A 14,049-nucleotide genomic window follows, 5' to 3' on the forward strand; every position below is an offset into this window, starting at 1 on the left:
CTTGGGGCTTCCTATATGCCATAAATGCAGGATGTGGAGAGCCTTTGGAAGGAGCAGCAAGCTGTGTTCCTAGCCCACATTTTTCTCATAAATTCATAATTTCTAACGCATAAGACCAACTCCACTGTTCAACTCAGCTCATTATTAAAGGAAAAGCCCACTTCCTTTGATTAGTCTATATATCTCGTTCCCTACATGTGGTTTATTGAATACAAGGGATAAGGAATAGTCTTAAACACTGAGTTGCAGATTTTGGATAGATTCTGATAGTCAATAGAGACCCGCCACAGGATTTTGAGCTGGGTCAAAAAGAAATGATGTGGCGATCAACACAGATGATGTTTTGTGCAACAGGAGGTCTGAGGAAAGAAATGGGTGGGTGGGGGGTGCAGAGTAGGCAAAGCAGCAAATCCAGATTATGATGACAGTGTAGTAGTGGAGGCAACCAGAATCTGACCTGCTTCATGTCCTCTTTGGTAATATAGGCTTTGCCCTCTGCCAGGGCTTGGAAGCCATTCTCTATTTCATCACTGGACTTGATGTTCTCTGACTCCTTGTCAATCAAGAATGAGGTGTAGTCCTCCAGCGAGACATAGCCCTTCCTGTAGGAGACATGCACCAGGAGCGGTGGTTCTCGAGACAGAGAAGGAAGAAAGGGCCTTTCTCCTCTTCCTCAGTGTCTCAGAGACAGAGGGAAGCCCGATTTTCCAAATGCCTCTTCCAGCTGAGCTCTCTAAGATCATGGGATGTACTTTCCATTTTGATACCCCCGCCCACCCTCTTACAGCCAAATAAACACTGTTTACTAAGGTCCAGACTCTCTTTCCTCATGGTCCATCATTCAGCCTGACTCCTCACAGAGTTTTGGAATTTCCCATCAGCACCAGTCCCTCGGTACCTTGAATAATTTCTGATCTTTTTGATCTTTGGTATTAGAAAGACTTAGTTGCTAACAGTAACTTGATCTTCTATGACTCTGCCACGCCTCCCAAAGCGCGCCATATCCCCCATCCCCATGTGTTGGCCTTTGAATCACGCATGTCTTCTTAACACCTCATACACATGAAAGGATTCTTCTCTCACGTCTCAGCCTCAGAATGAACTGAAATCCATAGATCAGACACAAACAATGAATCGGGCAAATCTCAGAGCTAGTGCCTGAGTTGAAGTTAGTGCCATTTACTTCTGAGCTAATCTTGAAAGTACACCAAGAGTTGCCCACCTCATTTGTGGTTGTCTGTGTCTTCCTATTCTCAGATGAGCTAATTTCATATTTTATATCTTATTTTTCTCCCTGCACTTTTCCCTACAAGCTGCAGTCCCTCCTGTAGTCTGACCCTTGGTCCACCTCCTACCTTCCGGGATCCACAGCATTCAGGAACTTCTCAAACTTGGGCTCAGGTACCCCTTCCTCTACCATGGGCAAGTAGTAATTAAGTCCTCTCAGGCAAGACCGGAACTCTTCGTGAGTCAAGCGCCCTGTCAAGTTCTCATCAAAGTGCCTAAAGAATAAAAACATAACAGCAAGCTCCATAGAGAACCAAATTAGAACAGAAAGGAACATGTCTCACTGCATCAGCTGGAGCTTTACTAACATGCCACAAAGTTGTCAGAGAACTCAGTAGAGAGCCTGTCTGTGTCTCTGTACTTGTTTTTTTAACCTAATGGATAGAGAGAAAAGGATAAGACATTGAGCATTAAAGAAATGTATTTTTTAAGTCCAAGAATTTCACAGAAATATTATATTAAAATCCATGGCAGAAACTAATTAGCATATCTAGAACTTCATTTAAGATCCCACCAAGCCACATGGGGAAGGAAGAATGGTAGCTCTTTGCAGACTCACTCTGAATGGCCTGGAAAACAAAGAATTAGTCACCTATGAAATTATACTCACTTATAGGTTGTGCTAAACTCCTTTAGTGTCTCTTCACTCACGCCTATGGTGTCTCTGAAAGGAAAAACATGAATTAGCCCTTTATATAAAACACAGAATAGCAGAAGACATGCCGCATCAATGAGAGAGGAATTTTAATGGACAATCTGCTATATGAATAATCTAGTTCAGGAGTTGTCAAACTAAGGTCCATGGGCCAAAGTTGGCTTGCCACCTGTTTCTATACAGTCCATGAGCCAAGAGTGGTTTTTACATTTTTATATGGTTGAATATAATAAAAACAAGAATCTTTCATGAAATGTGAAATTCAAATTTCAGTATCCATAAATAAAGTTTTCCTGGAACACGGCCATGCTCATCCACTTACGAATTATCCATGGCTGCTTTTTCACTACAACTGCAGAGCTGAAGAGTTACAGCAGAAACTGTATGACTCACAAAGCCTAAATTATTTATTATCATGCCATCTCCAGAAAAACCATGCCAATCCCTGATCTGGATTAAAATGCTGCCAGAAAGTTATTGAGACTTAAAGCTGCATTGATACAATTAATTTATCTAGAAAGATGAGTTTCTACTTTTCTGCTCTATTAGGCCACATTTTGAATGTTTCTTCCATTCTGGATATCATATTTTAGGGAAAATTTTTAAAAAGGGAATGTTTTTTGAAGCGATCACATAAGATGGTGAAGGGACTCTGAGAAATTGGATGCAAGAGTCAGTTATTGTCCAGATGGGGGATGTGTAGACTCGCGGGGATAAGTCACTCTTTTATTTCAGGACAGACTTTAATATAAAGAGAAATAGTCATCGTGTGGGGCAGTAAAAAGAGAGTATTGATTAGAGAGAAGGTGTGTGTACATCTCTGAGGTAACTTTTTTGTCTAGTATTCTAGACTCTAGCCCCTAATCAAGCTCCTGACACCTCACCCCACCTGCGCCCTGCCCTGCCCTGCCATGACCACCGGCCCGCAGTACTTGGCCTGGATCTGTTGCTCTAGGTTGTGTTGCATTCGCATCCCAAGCTGGTAGAGCTGGTCCCACTGCTGGGCCAGTCCAATGGTGCTGTATTTGATGTCAAGAACCAGAGCCTCTTCCAAATTTTCCCCCAGGTCCTCAATCTTGGTCAGTTGACGCTTCATCGCCTGGATCTCCTTCTGCTTTCTCTGGAAAAAAGACGGAGAAGAGAAGCAGTCACCCAGGCCACCAGCTACCTCCAAACCTTGAGGTGGAAGAAGAAGATAAAGAGGCTGATGAATTTAGTTTCCCTTAATTGCTCCTTTTCAATTATTTTCAGGGATCATCTTGTCCTCTGTGAAGAAATGAACTACCCAGGGAAACCACTTCACTTCTGTAAGTCCTCATTTATGAAATAGTGGGAAGTTTAGGTGAGATGACCCCTGTCATTCTGGTATTCTGTAATATATAAATCTAAGAGTTAGCACTTATATTTCTATTGCAAATAAAAAAGACTAGGATCCAGGCATCATGGGTGCCCAGTGATCTGCACTGGGACTTACCTGCACCACTGATTGTGGCTGAGTTCTGGGGCTCACTTAAGTGCCCCGGTGTTCAATTCTGGGCCTCTGTCATCAGTTTAGGATGATGTGCACGGGCTTCTCCTGTCATTTAGGAACACTGTATGCCTAATTTTTACATCTTGCCCATGCTTTCTGCTTGGATATTGTTCCTCAAGGAGGGGAGGGACAAATTGGTTCTGATGACAGTGGGATGCAGTGAAAATATATTAGATATTACAAGGCATGTTGCCCTCCAAAGGTTAAAACTACCTGACATTTTAATCTTTAGTATTTAATTTCTATGACTAGGAAGAAATTAGATTTAATTGATTTTTTTCTGTTGGAGGACCAATAATAAAAATAAAGTTGAGAAACACTGTTCTAGCCCATGGCATCACTCAAGTGTCAGAGATGCTCTAGATTCAATTGCATCATCTCACCACATCAAATAATAGCAGAAATTTGCCAATGCTCCAGGTTGTAGGATGGGAGCTTTTATATCTGCTCCTTTACTTAATCATTGCAGTAACTCGACAATGTAGCTATTAACTCCATCATATAGACGCAGAAATTGAAGGTCAGAGATTTAAGTACGTGGAGGCCCATATTCATGAAGTGGTAGTCTGTGGCTAAAATGCAAATTGAAGGCAGGACTGGGACTACAGCCTTGGCTTTTTGACTTTAGGTGATACAATGCTTGAAAGTATCACCAGGGTTGCCTTTAAATGTTTTTTCTCGCACTCTTTATAATTCTGGCAATATCTTCAGCTAAGGAACAAAACATTACTTACTTTATTTGCTTCCAACTGGGACTCCAAAGTTCCTGTTTCTTTGAGCAAAGATCTAGTTAAGAACCAAAAGGAAACATTACTCATAATATCAGAGGTCAATATTTAATACAGACATCCTAACTCAAAGCCCTTCTACCTCTCTGCTTCTACTTCGCCCAAGCTATATGGCCTCTATGAAATGAAGTCCCACAAAGCTAAATTTTCACAAAGAAACCCTTCGGTCTACTGGCAAACTTGCCAGGTCAATGAGAAGGGGAGGGCTTCCTTACTTCTTCTCTGCTTGGAAGAAGACTCCTGCATGTCCCTGCTAGTTCTTATTCTCAAATATGCACAGAAACAATGTAGGCAACACCCCCCCTAGTAAGGTATAGGTGCAGAATGAAATATGAGCTTCCCCTTCTCACCCCTCATTTGTACTTAAACGCGGTCAGATCATAATGGGATAAACAGACCTTAGCACTAAGGCCTTCTTAATTGATTCTTCCAGAATAATATAACAAAACAAACATGATAATATAAAATACTGACCCATCCAGAAAGTAAGCCCTGAACATGGAGGTCCGGAACAGGAATCAGATGAGAGAAAAGGGAAATCATATGTTAACATAGAATAGTTCAATGATCTTCTTATTTCTTCAGATTTATGAAACATTCTTCAAATCCTTATAGCCACAAACTGTGAACCTAACTACCCACTTTTCCCAAAGCCTCTCCCACTCTGGGAAGCTCAGAGCCTCCCATGAAACTCCTTGTTTTAGGACAAAGAGCACAGTTGTCAGGGCGTATATCAGTGATGGGCACACACAGAATGTCCCACCCTGCCAGGGTGGGACAAAGGAGCCCAAATTACAAGTAGAGGAGTGTGCACACTGTTTTCTGTCTTCTTTCAGATGTTTTTAAGACATGGTCAGGATTTATTTTTGTTCATTGCCTGATTTATCCTTATCAGTATGTAGAAACAGTATATATCATGGATTGTCACTTTTACCCTCAAAACACACAATTCTGACCCACCTACTAGATACAGTCTACCAACTTTGACCATTTATTCTAACATATTGCACCCTCTAAGTCTCCTCTTTTCTATTCATTTACCCCAGAAGATTTGACTAATGTTATTTTCATATACAGAACATTTTTACTTTTAATAAAAATAATTAATATATATTATCTCACTCATTTCTCATTACAGCTTTAGTAGGCAGGCAACATGATACCTTCATATTAGGTGTTCACAGTAGGCCCTGCTTTTAGGTGTCCCACTAAATACATATGTGACCTTGAGCAAGTCAATTTATCTACTTGAACTTCCTTCCATACTTGGAAATAGAGGTAATAAGATCTGCTCCACACACTTTTCAAGGTTGCTCTGAAAGTTAAGCGAAGTAATGGATATAGAAGTACTTTGTAAAGTGCAATGCACCATGCAAACATAAGGGATTGCTATTATTCTGGACTGAAATTACAAGCATCAGGAAGAAAGGTGAGAGTATCAAGGAGAGAATAAAGAAGCGTACATAATGGGCAGCAGGATGAAATTCTTATTTCTTGATTTTGCAAGGACTGATTCAGAAAACAGTCAATTCCAACTATAAAGCATAGACATGACAGGATGATTTTAGGGCAGAGTGTATGCTGTAGGAATCTCTCCTCTCCCCTTCAGACACGTATGTTATCCCTATGGGAAATAGTGAGTGTGGCATAGAGCCCATGGGTCTGAAGGTTGCACAGCCCACCTGGTCTCCAGGATCCACTGAAGGAAGGCACTGGCACTCTGCTCAAACTCTTGACACATCTCAAAGTTCTTGACCTGTCTTGCCTCTTCCTTTTGCAGCTCCTGCTCCCGTTCCTAAAACCCCAAATCACACCATAGGGCTCACATTGAAGGACTTTCTTTTTTTTTTTTTTTTTTTTTTTTTTGCTGTAAAAGAACTGGTTTGCAGACTCAGCTGCATGTCTTCCCTCTCCCAATCTAAGCTATGTTCCACAGGCACATGCCTATGTGCTCATGTTTCTTGCAGCCCATCTCCTCTTAGCTCCGAAATGTGTAGACAGCTCATGGGACTCCCAAACCAAGCCCAGTAACAAGTAAGCTAGTGATAAATGCAAATCTCCCTCTTTCTCAATCTTCTTTTTTCTCCCAGTTGAAATTTAATTTAAATAAACAGAAAGGTGGCCTTCAAGGGAAAGGCAGTAGCAAGAGTTACCACCTAAAAATGGTGATATTACAGTAAAATTTTTCTGTTAAACTTTTTTTATGTTTCAATAATAAACACCATTATAGATAGACAAAAATTACAAATAAATAAATAAAAGGACCATTTTTGAGGTGTGTATAAAATAGAGAATGCCTTACATGGGGAGAATATATTGACTCTGAATATATATATATATATATATATCTCATGAACTTTTCATAACTAATCACTAGAACCACCTCTTGGAACTTGTATTTGCTGCCCTGCCTAATTAGTCAACACCCAGAGAGCATGAGACTGTTCAAACTGTGGGTCACAGGGTATACCTATTAAAAACATATTTCTCAATATTTTTAGATGGTCTTAGTTCATGACTGCTGACCCAATATAATTAGCAGTGTTTCTTTCTTTCTCAAAAGTCTCCCAACTTAGATAATGAATGAAGTGGTCATGCTTACTGCAGCCAAAGGAAGTTTCTGCTGTGTCCTAAGTTACCTTAATGAGATCAGATAGATGCTTCCAGAACCTTTCCAGCACTTCTACTGTTAACCAGGTGTAAGGGCTAGAGGGCACATTTAAGGCCTTAGTCTGCTGGTCTAGCTCCAGTAAATAGTTGAAGTCTGCTTGAGCTCCATCCAGGGAGGCTAGGAAGTCCTCGTGGTCCTTCTGTAGCTGCCGAATCTCATTCAGGGAGACACAGTGTACAGGTTCTGACAAGTCCTCCTCAGCGTTCTCACACCAGTTGTTGAAAGCTGAGGCTTTGTGTGCAAATTCCATGAATAGCTCCTCGGCCTGCAGAGAAAATAAAAAGATGGCTCTATCTTTCCCAATAAAGCCTCTCAGCAAAAGAGAAGATTGAGAATAAAAATAATACTGTCTTCAAATATTTGCAGGACCAACAAAGAAAAGGTCAGGACTAATGCCAGTGGGGATCATGTGATGAGACGAACAGACATGTGAGTTAGAGGTACAAACCCAAGTCCTGGCATTTTCTTATTGTGTGAAATTGGTCAAGTCTTCTGTCATTTACAAAAGAGGAGGTTGAATGACTTCCAACATTATTTCAGCTCTAAGATTCTAAGAGTGGGTAGTTTTCTAAGGGTAGTTTTCAATTTATATAATTGCTTATTCTAAAGTCTATGCTATAATTTTACCTGATACATAGTAAACATGCAAAAATAGATGTTGAATGAATGACTGGAAAAATGATTGAATAAACAAACCAGGCAAATCTGTTCTATCCTTTATCCACTTCCTCTTTTTATCCTCTGTGAGCTTCTGAAGACCACACCCAGCTGACCTTTCTTTGACTGTACTAAGCCATTGTCCTGTCTTTTTTCTAAACCTCTTTCAGGTGCCATCTCATGCCTAAAACTTTTGAACCACTGCTTAAACCCATTTCCTACCCTCTAATCTACATCCTGAGCAGGAATCTATGTATCCCTGCATTATGGCCTGGAGTTACCCACATGCTCTGAATAATACTAAACTGTCTATATTACTGAATGAAAAGAAATAGCATGAACTTGTTCCAAACAGCAGGTGATCAAAACTAGTTTTAAACTTAAAATGCATCACAGATTTTGGGTCAGCAGATTGTACTTCTGAAGGGATTTGTCTTGAGCAAATATGAAAATGAATTTTCTCATTTTTAACACCTCAAACATGGGTGTTAAAGTGAAGAAAATTGATCCAAATCAATGGGGGTTATAAAGGTATTACACTATTACATCTTACCCTTTACTCATGTCAGCAATCTATATACTAAGTTAGACCAATACAGAGAAAATTAACATGGCTCCTACACAAGAAGGACACAAAAACCTATAAAGCACTTCATATTATTTTCATAATGTCCTGGATTGAAAAAAATATTTTACAAATATTTTATAATCAGAAAACAAAATAACAAAACATTTTATAGTTCAAAAATCAAGCAAAATAGAATAAGAATATAGAGTAGCTTCCTATGTTGAATGCATATATATATATGTAAAGCTGCTCATTTAGTTGATTTAGTTTTCATTGAAGATTTATTTCTGTAGGTCCTATATTTCTCAATAGAGTATAGATTAAGAATCCAGACTGATTTTTATTTGTGTGTTTGTTTCCTAATTTCCCTAACTCTCTGCCTTAACTTGTGGCCAGGCTGGGAAGAATATTTTATTCACTTATAACTATAACGGAACTTAGTGGTTTATACTGCATTTTTAGATCCACTGTCTCTTTTAATAATAATATTACAGAAAGACAGGAAGAGGATAATAATATTACCCTATTTCCTACACGAGGGAATCAAGGTTCAGAGATACATTATGTGACATACACAGGGTCTCACACCTAGGAAAGGTTGATACAAGTTGAAAAAATGCTTCATGGCTACTTTTCCAGTGCTTCATTTCTTTGAGTTAGAGAAAAGCTCAAGGACAACCTTGCCTGCCAGCCAGTTTTAATTCTATCTTATACAGAGACCTTCCACCCTTTCGTCTCACCCACTTCTTCCACTGTATCTGTCTGGCTTTCATCTCAAGTCAATTGTATAACTGATCAATCCATCTAAAAAAAAGAATCTTCCTATTAACCTAAAAAAGAAAATGAATTACTTCTTGCTCAGTAAGAAAGTCCTCCTGACCCCCTTTAATGCACTACGATGTCTGTAGATTAACCTAACAGGGTTTCCAGTAGCTATTTCTGAATTCCATGTCTAAAAATAATAGAGGCCCGATCATGCCTCATCACTTTTTCTTTTTCCTCTATTTCTTTTTTTTCTTTCTTTTACTTTTTGCAGAGGCAGCTGTTTATCCAGTAATTTCTGTCTGTGGGCTGCAGAGGCTTCCAGCAACTGTTCCCAGCGCTTCAGCAGGGCAGCGTAGCGATCCTCAATGGCTCTGGTCTGGCTATGCTGAGCCGCCACCAGCTGGTCCTTCAGGTCCTCGATCTCAGAAAGCCTCTCCTGCTGGAAACTCTGCAGACTGGCATCCAGTGTGTCCTGGGAAAAATCAGCAGAGAGGCCGTGAACAGGAAAATAGTGCTGTTCCCAAGGGGCCATTTACACCTGAGTTCTGCCAGATTTTTATCACAGAGATGATAAAGGCCAGGCAAGAATTCGGATGGTGACCAGGAAAAACAAAATATATAAAGACTTAAGTGAACATTTGAGGATGAAATTATACTTAAGTGCCAGTGTACATGTATTTTTATAATTCAATTTTAGGTTAGGCATAAAATCAATATGAAAGGAATATTGGGGCATAATGTGTTTTCCAAATTTTCCCAATCAAAATTAAATCTTTAGACAATACACATCATTTCCAAGACTCTCTTATGATGGTTTTTTAATACTCTGTGTTCTGATTAGTAGCAGGACACTACTGGGAACTTTGGAAGTACACAAACTAACAAGAGAACTCTTACAGGTGCCAGTTCTACAAGTGAATATTTTGCAGAAATATTAATATCAACATCACAAAATTTGGGAAGTTCCACTTCCAGCTTTAACAGAGTGGCTTGTGTTTGATCAATTCTATCTTTGAGAAGAACTTTAACAGCTGGATAAAAGTACAAAGAATCAGCTCTTTGAAAGGAATGAGAATGCAGCTCAGGCAGCTGCTTCTTGAAGGATCAAAATTCCAGAGAGGAGGGGACAGCATTGAAGTAAAAGCAATATTCTATTTTTCCCTTTGAAGTAAAACCTGCACCGGGGGAGAGGCTGAGGAGAAAGCATTGCTCGGAGCTTTTGACAATGCCACAGAACTAAACAGACAAAAAGTGGCATTCCAGGGAACCGAGGCAGCCAAGATTTCAATGGCCATGATGAGAGAACTGCAGAAAAGTATGTTCACTGTACTGCTGGTTTTTTTCCCCTCAAGGAATTCAAGCTTCCTAAACTGTAGAGGACAAAAGTCCTATAAGCCAAGCAGGAATGGTAGCTAAGAATTTAAAAAGCTAACTAGAATTTTCAATAGTGTCACCGTGCCCATTTCAGGAGTAGGAGCAACCCAGGTCAAAGGGCTTTAGCTGAAACCTCTAAAAGTCTCTAGGAGCAAACTGAAAAGGCAAGTTCTCAGAAAAAAACTGAAACTAAGTCTTGAATCATTTCAATCCCTGACCAAAACACAGGGGGTTAGATAGCAGGGTTGAGGTGGGGGTTAAGTTATAACTTTAAACCAAAATTCATGAAATAATTATTTCAAATGTAAATAGACTCATGTTTTAAATAAAAAATTATCAGATTGGATAAAAAGATATACCCAACTATATAATATTTACAAAAGAAATATCTAAAATATAAAGATATAATTTAAAAAAAAAAAACAAACCCTAAAGGATAGAAATAGATATATACTGCAAATACTAAAAGAAAAGAAAGAAAATTGGTGTAGTCTACTGGTATCTGAAAAAGAAGAATTTAAGCCAAGAAATGTAATTAGAGAGAAAGAGGAATATTTCATAATTAAAAGTGTCAATTCATCAATATGATTTCACAATTCTAAGTATCAGCACACAACTTTTCGCCAAGCTTCAAAATATATAAAAATAACAAGGTATTTAAACAACATGATTGATAATCAAAATATGGTTAATAACATAAATCACTGTAAAATAAAATACACATTCTTTTCAAATGTGCATATAATATACAGCAAAACAGGACATTTACTGGATATAAATCAAGCTTCTGAAAAAATATTGAGTGTCTTTTAAGAGGGCTGGGTATCCAGGAGGGGCATTTGTGGCCCCATGGGAGTACGGTACATTTGTTTCTTTCCGCAGCATTTCTGGAACACTTTCACTCATGAAAACACAAACAGCGTAGGTCTCCATGTGTCTTGTGATTGAATCCAGGGAACACAGCTGCCTATCCCAGAATCCAGGAGGAGAGATTCTTGGAATTGATGCCTGATGAACTAACAGCAGATGGGAAAAGAGCAGAACCTGCCTCTTGCCTACATATCCAAGTAAAAATTAATGTCTCTGCTGCTGAATTGCAGTGTCATGAATACCTCTCTGTCTCTGGAAAGTTACTGAACTTATTCTTCATTAAAATTTTGTGCGGGTTAAATGTGAAAACATATGCAAAGTTCTTAGCACAGTACTTGTATGAGTTAGGTGCTCAGAAAATAAATATCCTTCCTGGGAAATAAATATAGAACATGTTTTTAAAATACAGTGGAATTAAACTAGATATAAATTTCAGAAAGATAATGAGAAAATCCCCTGAAGTGTGTAAATTAAACAATATATTATCAAATAACCAATAGATCAAAGAAGAAGTCAAATTAGAAATGACAGAAAATAAATGCTAACAAAAAAATGACATAAAATTTATAAGATTCAGCTAAAGCTTAGAGGTAAATTTTTATACTTAAAATCACTATATTGAAAAAGAAGAATGACTAACATTTTGATAATCTTTTCATCTCAAATTTTTAAAAAACCCATCAAGTTAATGCTAAAGAAAGTAAAAGAAAATGATTAATGCATAAAAACATATTAATGGAATAGAATACATTCCAAGAATACATAAAGAAAATGTAAATACATAAAGAAAATTTTTTCCAAGAAAATGATTAATGCATAAAAACATATTAATGGAATAGAATACATTCCAATACAATACAAGAAAACAGAGAAAAATAAAAAGCCAAAGGGTTCTCTAACAAATGCTGGACACTTAGCAGTAAGACTAATGAGAAAGAGAGAGAGAGAGAGAGAGAGAGAAGGAAAGAAAAGCAAATTGTCAATATTAGGAAGGGAGAAGGGAATGATATTATAGATGCTACAGGCAATAAAATACCCAAATTTAGAAATGAATACTCCTGGGGGACTGAGCTTCTGTGAGATGTGGCTGTTGGACTTCCCTGGCAACTGCCCACACGGCAGCCTGCTCTCACCTGCTTTGCCAGGAAAGGGAGGAAGGCAGTGAGGTCTGCACCATTGCCATTGTTCTTCAGGCTTGCTTCCTTCTCAGCTAAAAAAAAAAAAAAATAAACAAACAAAAATAAAAAGATAATTAATGAGAAGACAAAGACAGTTGGTCTTGCACAAGCCCTGAAAAGGATACAAAGAATATTTACAATAGAAACAAGAGAGCTCCCTGACTCTCAAAGTACGTGGTTCATTGGATTACGGAAGCATGGAACCAATGGATGGTTTTTCTAGAGTTAGGCAGGATAAAACGGACTGAAACAGAGCTAGGGCCAAGAGAACTTCTGAGTGCTTCATAGAAAACTGGAAAAGTGAATATTAGACATAAATTGTAAGTAAACTGAACATTTTAATTCATTTCTTAGAATGTTTTGCCATGGACCTAGCTTTCTGAATATCACACATGAGATCACCAATTCCCCCCAAAAATGTGTTCTCTGGAATTACGGTGCTGAATTACCCATCGGCACGCTTATTTGTGTGTGTGTATGCACATGTAGGTGCAATTGTGTCCACAAAGGATGGGAGTGGGTAGTGAAGGGAGCACCTCTTTCCATGCAGTAAGAGAAAAGGTACCAGAAACCATTCTATAAAAGGTGATTTATTAGGATTTCTCAAACCCAAGGGACCCTCACCCTGACACACCATACCTATCCAGGCCTCTACCACATCAGCCTTCCAGTTAAACTGCTGGAAAGCATAATCATCTTCTAGTTGCAACTTCCAAGCAGCTATGGCCTTGGCCAGCGAAGGGGTCTTTTCATTCAGAGCCTCTATCTTTGCAGAAATCTTCTCTTTGTTCTGACTTTCTTCCTGGAATTCCAAAGTTGAAGGGAGAAAGAGAGAGACAGATATACTACTGATGAGTGTCCAGGGCTAGAAATGTGAATTCTTTAGTGCCATTTAAAAGCTCTCATCTTCCTCATTCCAAACATACAACCACTCTGCTATAGGTCTAATGTAATTACTTTAGTATTAATCCATGTGAAAGGTTATTTCCATTCTAGCATTTGGATGGTCTTATGTTTTCCTGCATAAGCATGGCTTTCTTAGTTGGTATAAGCTTTTACAAGACACAGAAACATCTCTGTTCAGGGGCGTCTTCATATAGCACTTAGTAGATAAATGAGGTTTTTTAAAAACAACGTTTAAACGATATAATTATTTTCAAATTACAAAGAGGTTTCACTGTGGTCCTTCTCCCTGCAAGCTTAGAAAGCAATTTCTTCAGATGGTCTTTCTCCATAGCCAAAGCCAGTGATAAGGCCTTTGTAAACACCATGTTCTGCTCAGGACAGCAAACATGTTAACAAAGGATTTAAGGAAAGCTGAATGGTGTATTAATAAGAATTTGAAAAAATAACTTCCAGAAAACAGCAATGGAGAAGATTATTTTCCAGAAACAACAGAAGGCAGCTTAGAAGAGATTATTAAAGTTCTGAATATTATTTTTGCACTGATAATGATTCTATATTTGAGCCAATTCTGGAACGCCTGGACCAGCTCACCTTACTCAGGATGTCTTCTCCTTGTGCACACACGTTTTGCACTCGGGTCTCGTGGACAGCAAAGTCATTATCCAGAGCTTCATGCTTCTTCAGCAAATTCTGCATACATGAGTCAGTGAGAATCAGAATATCCAAGGCTGGAAAATCTACCTCAACTGACATTCAGGTACTAACGCTAATCACCAGGGTTGAGTCAGTTAGACTGACG

At 38.7% G+C, this 14,049-nt stretch overlaps 1 protein-coding gene and 1 non-coding gene across 2 annotated transcripts in view; one reads left to right on the forward strand and one right to left on the reverse strand.

Moving 5' to 3' along the window:
* The window catches only part of SPTA1 (spectrin alpha, erythrocytic 1), a 65,428-nt gene that overhangs the window by 282 nt on the left and 51,097 nt on the right, over positions 1 to 14,049 (reverse strand). Inside the window, 12 exon segments of the mRNA XM_076000262.1 lie at positions 458 to 602; positions 1,356 to 1,502; positions 1,898 to 1,951; positions 2,875 to 3,062; positions 4,208 to 4,259; positions 4,736 to 4,753; positions 5,944 to 6,056; positions 6,901 to 7,197; positions 9,185 to 9,394; positions 12,300 to 12,376; positions 12,984 to 13,146; positions 13,842 to 13,940. Of these exon segments, the coding sequence (XP_075856377.1) occupies positions 458 to 602; positions 1,356 to 1,502; positions 1,898 to 1,951; positions 2,875 to 3,062; positions 4,208 to 4,259; positions 4,736 to 4,753; positions 5,944 to 6,056; positions 6,901 to 7,197; positions 9,185 to 9,394; positions 12,300 to 12,376; positions 12,984 to 13,146; positions 13,842 to 13,940 (1,563 nt within the window).
* LOC142869781 (U6 spliceosomal RNA) lies at positions 8,146 to 8,251 on the forward strand. Its single transcript, XR_012918342.1, has one exon. It is a non-coding gene; the product is annotated as a U6 spliceosomal RNA (small nuclear RNA).

This window comes from Microcebus murinus, chromosome 2 (genome assembly GCF_040939455.1).
Source record: "Microcebus murinus isolate Inina chromosome 2, M.murinus_Inina_mat1.0, whole genome shotgun sequence".
In the NCBI taxonomy this organism is placed as follows: Eukaryota; Metazoa; Chordata; class Mammalia; order Primates; family Cheirogaleidae; genus Microcebus; species Microcebus murinus.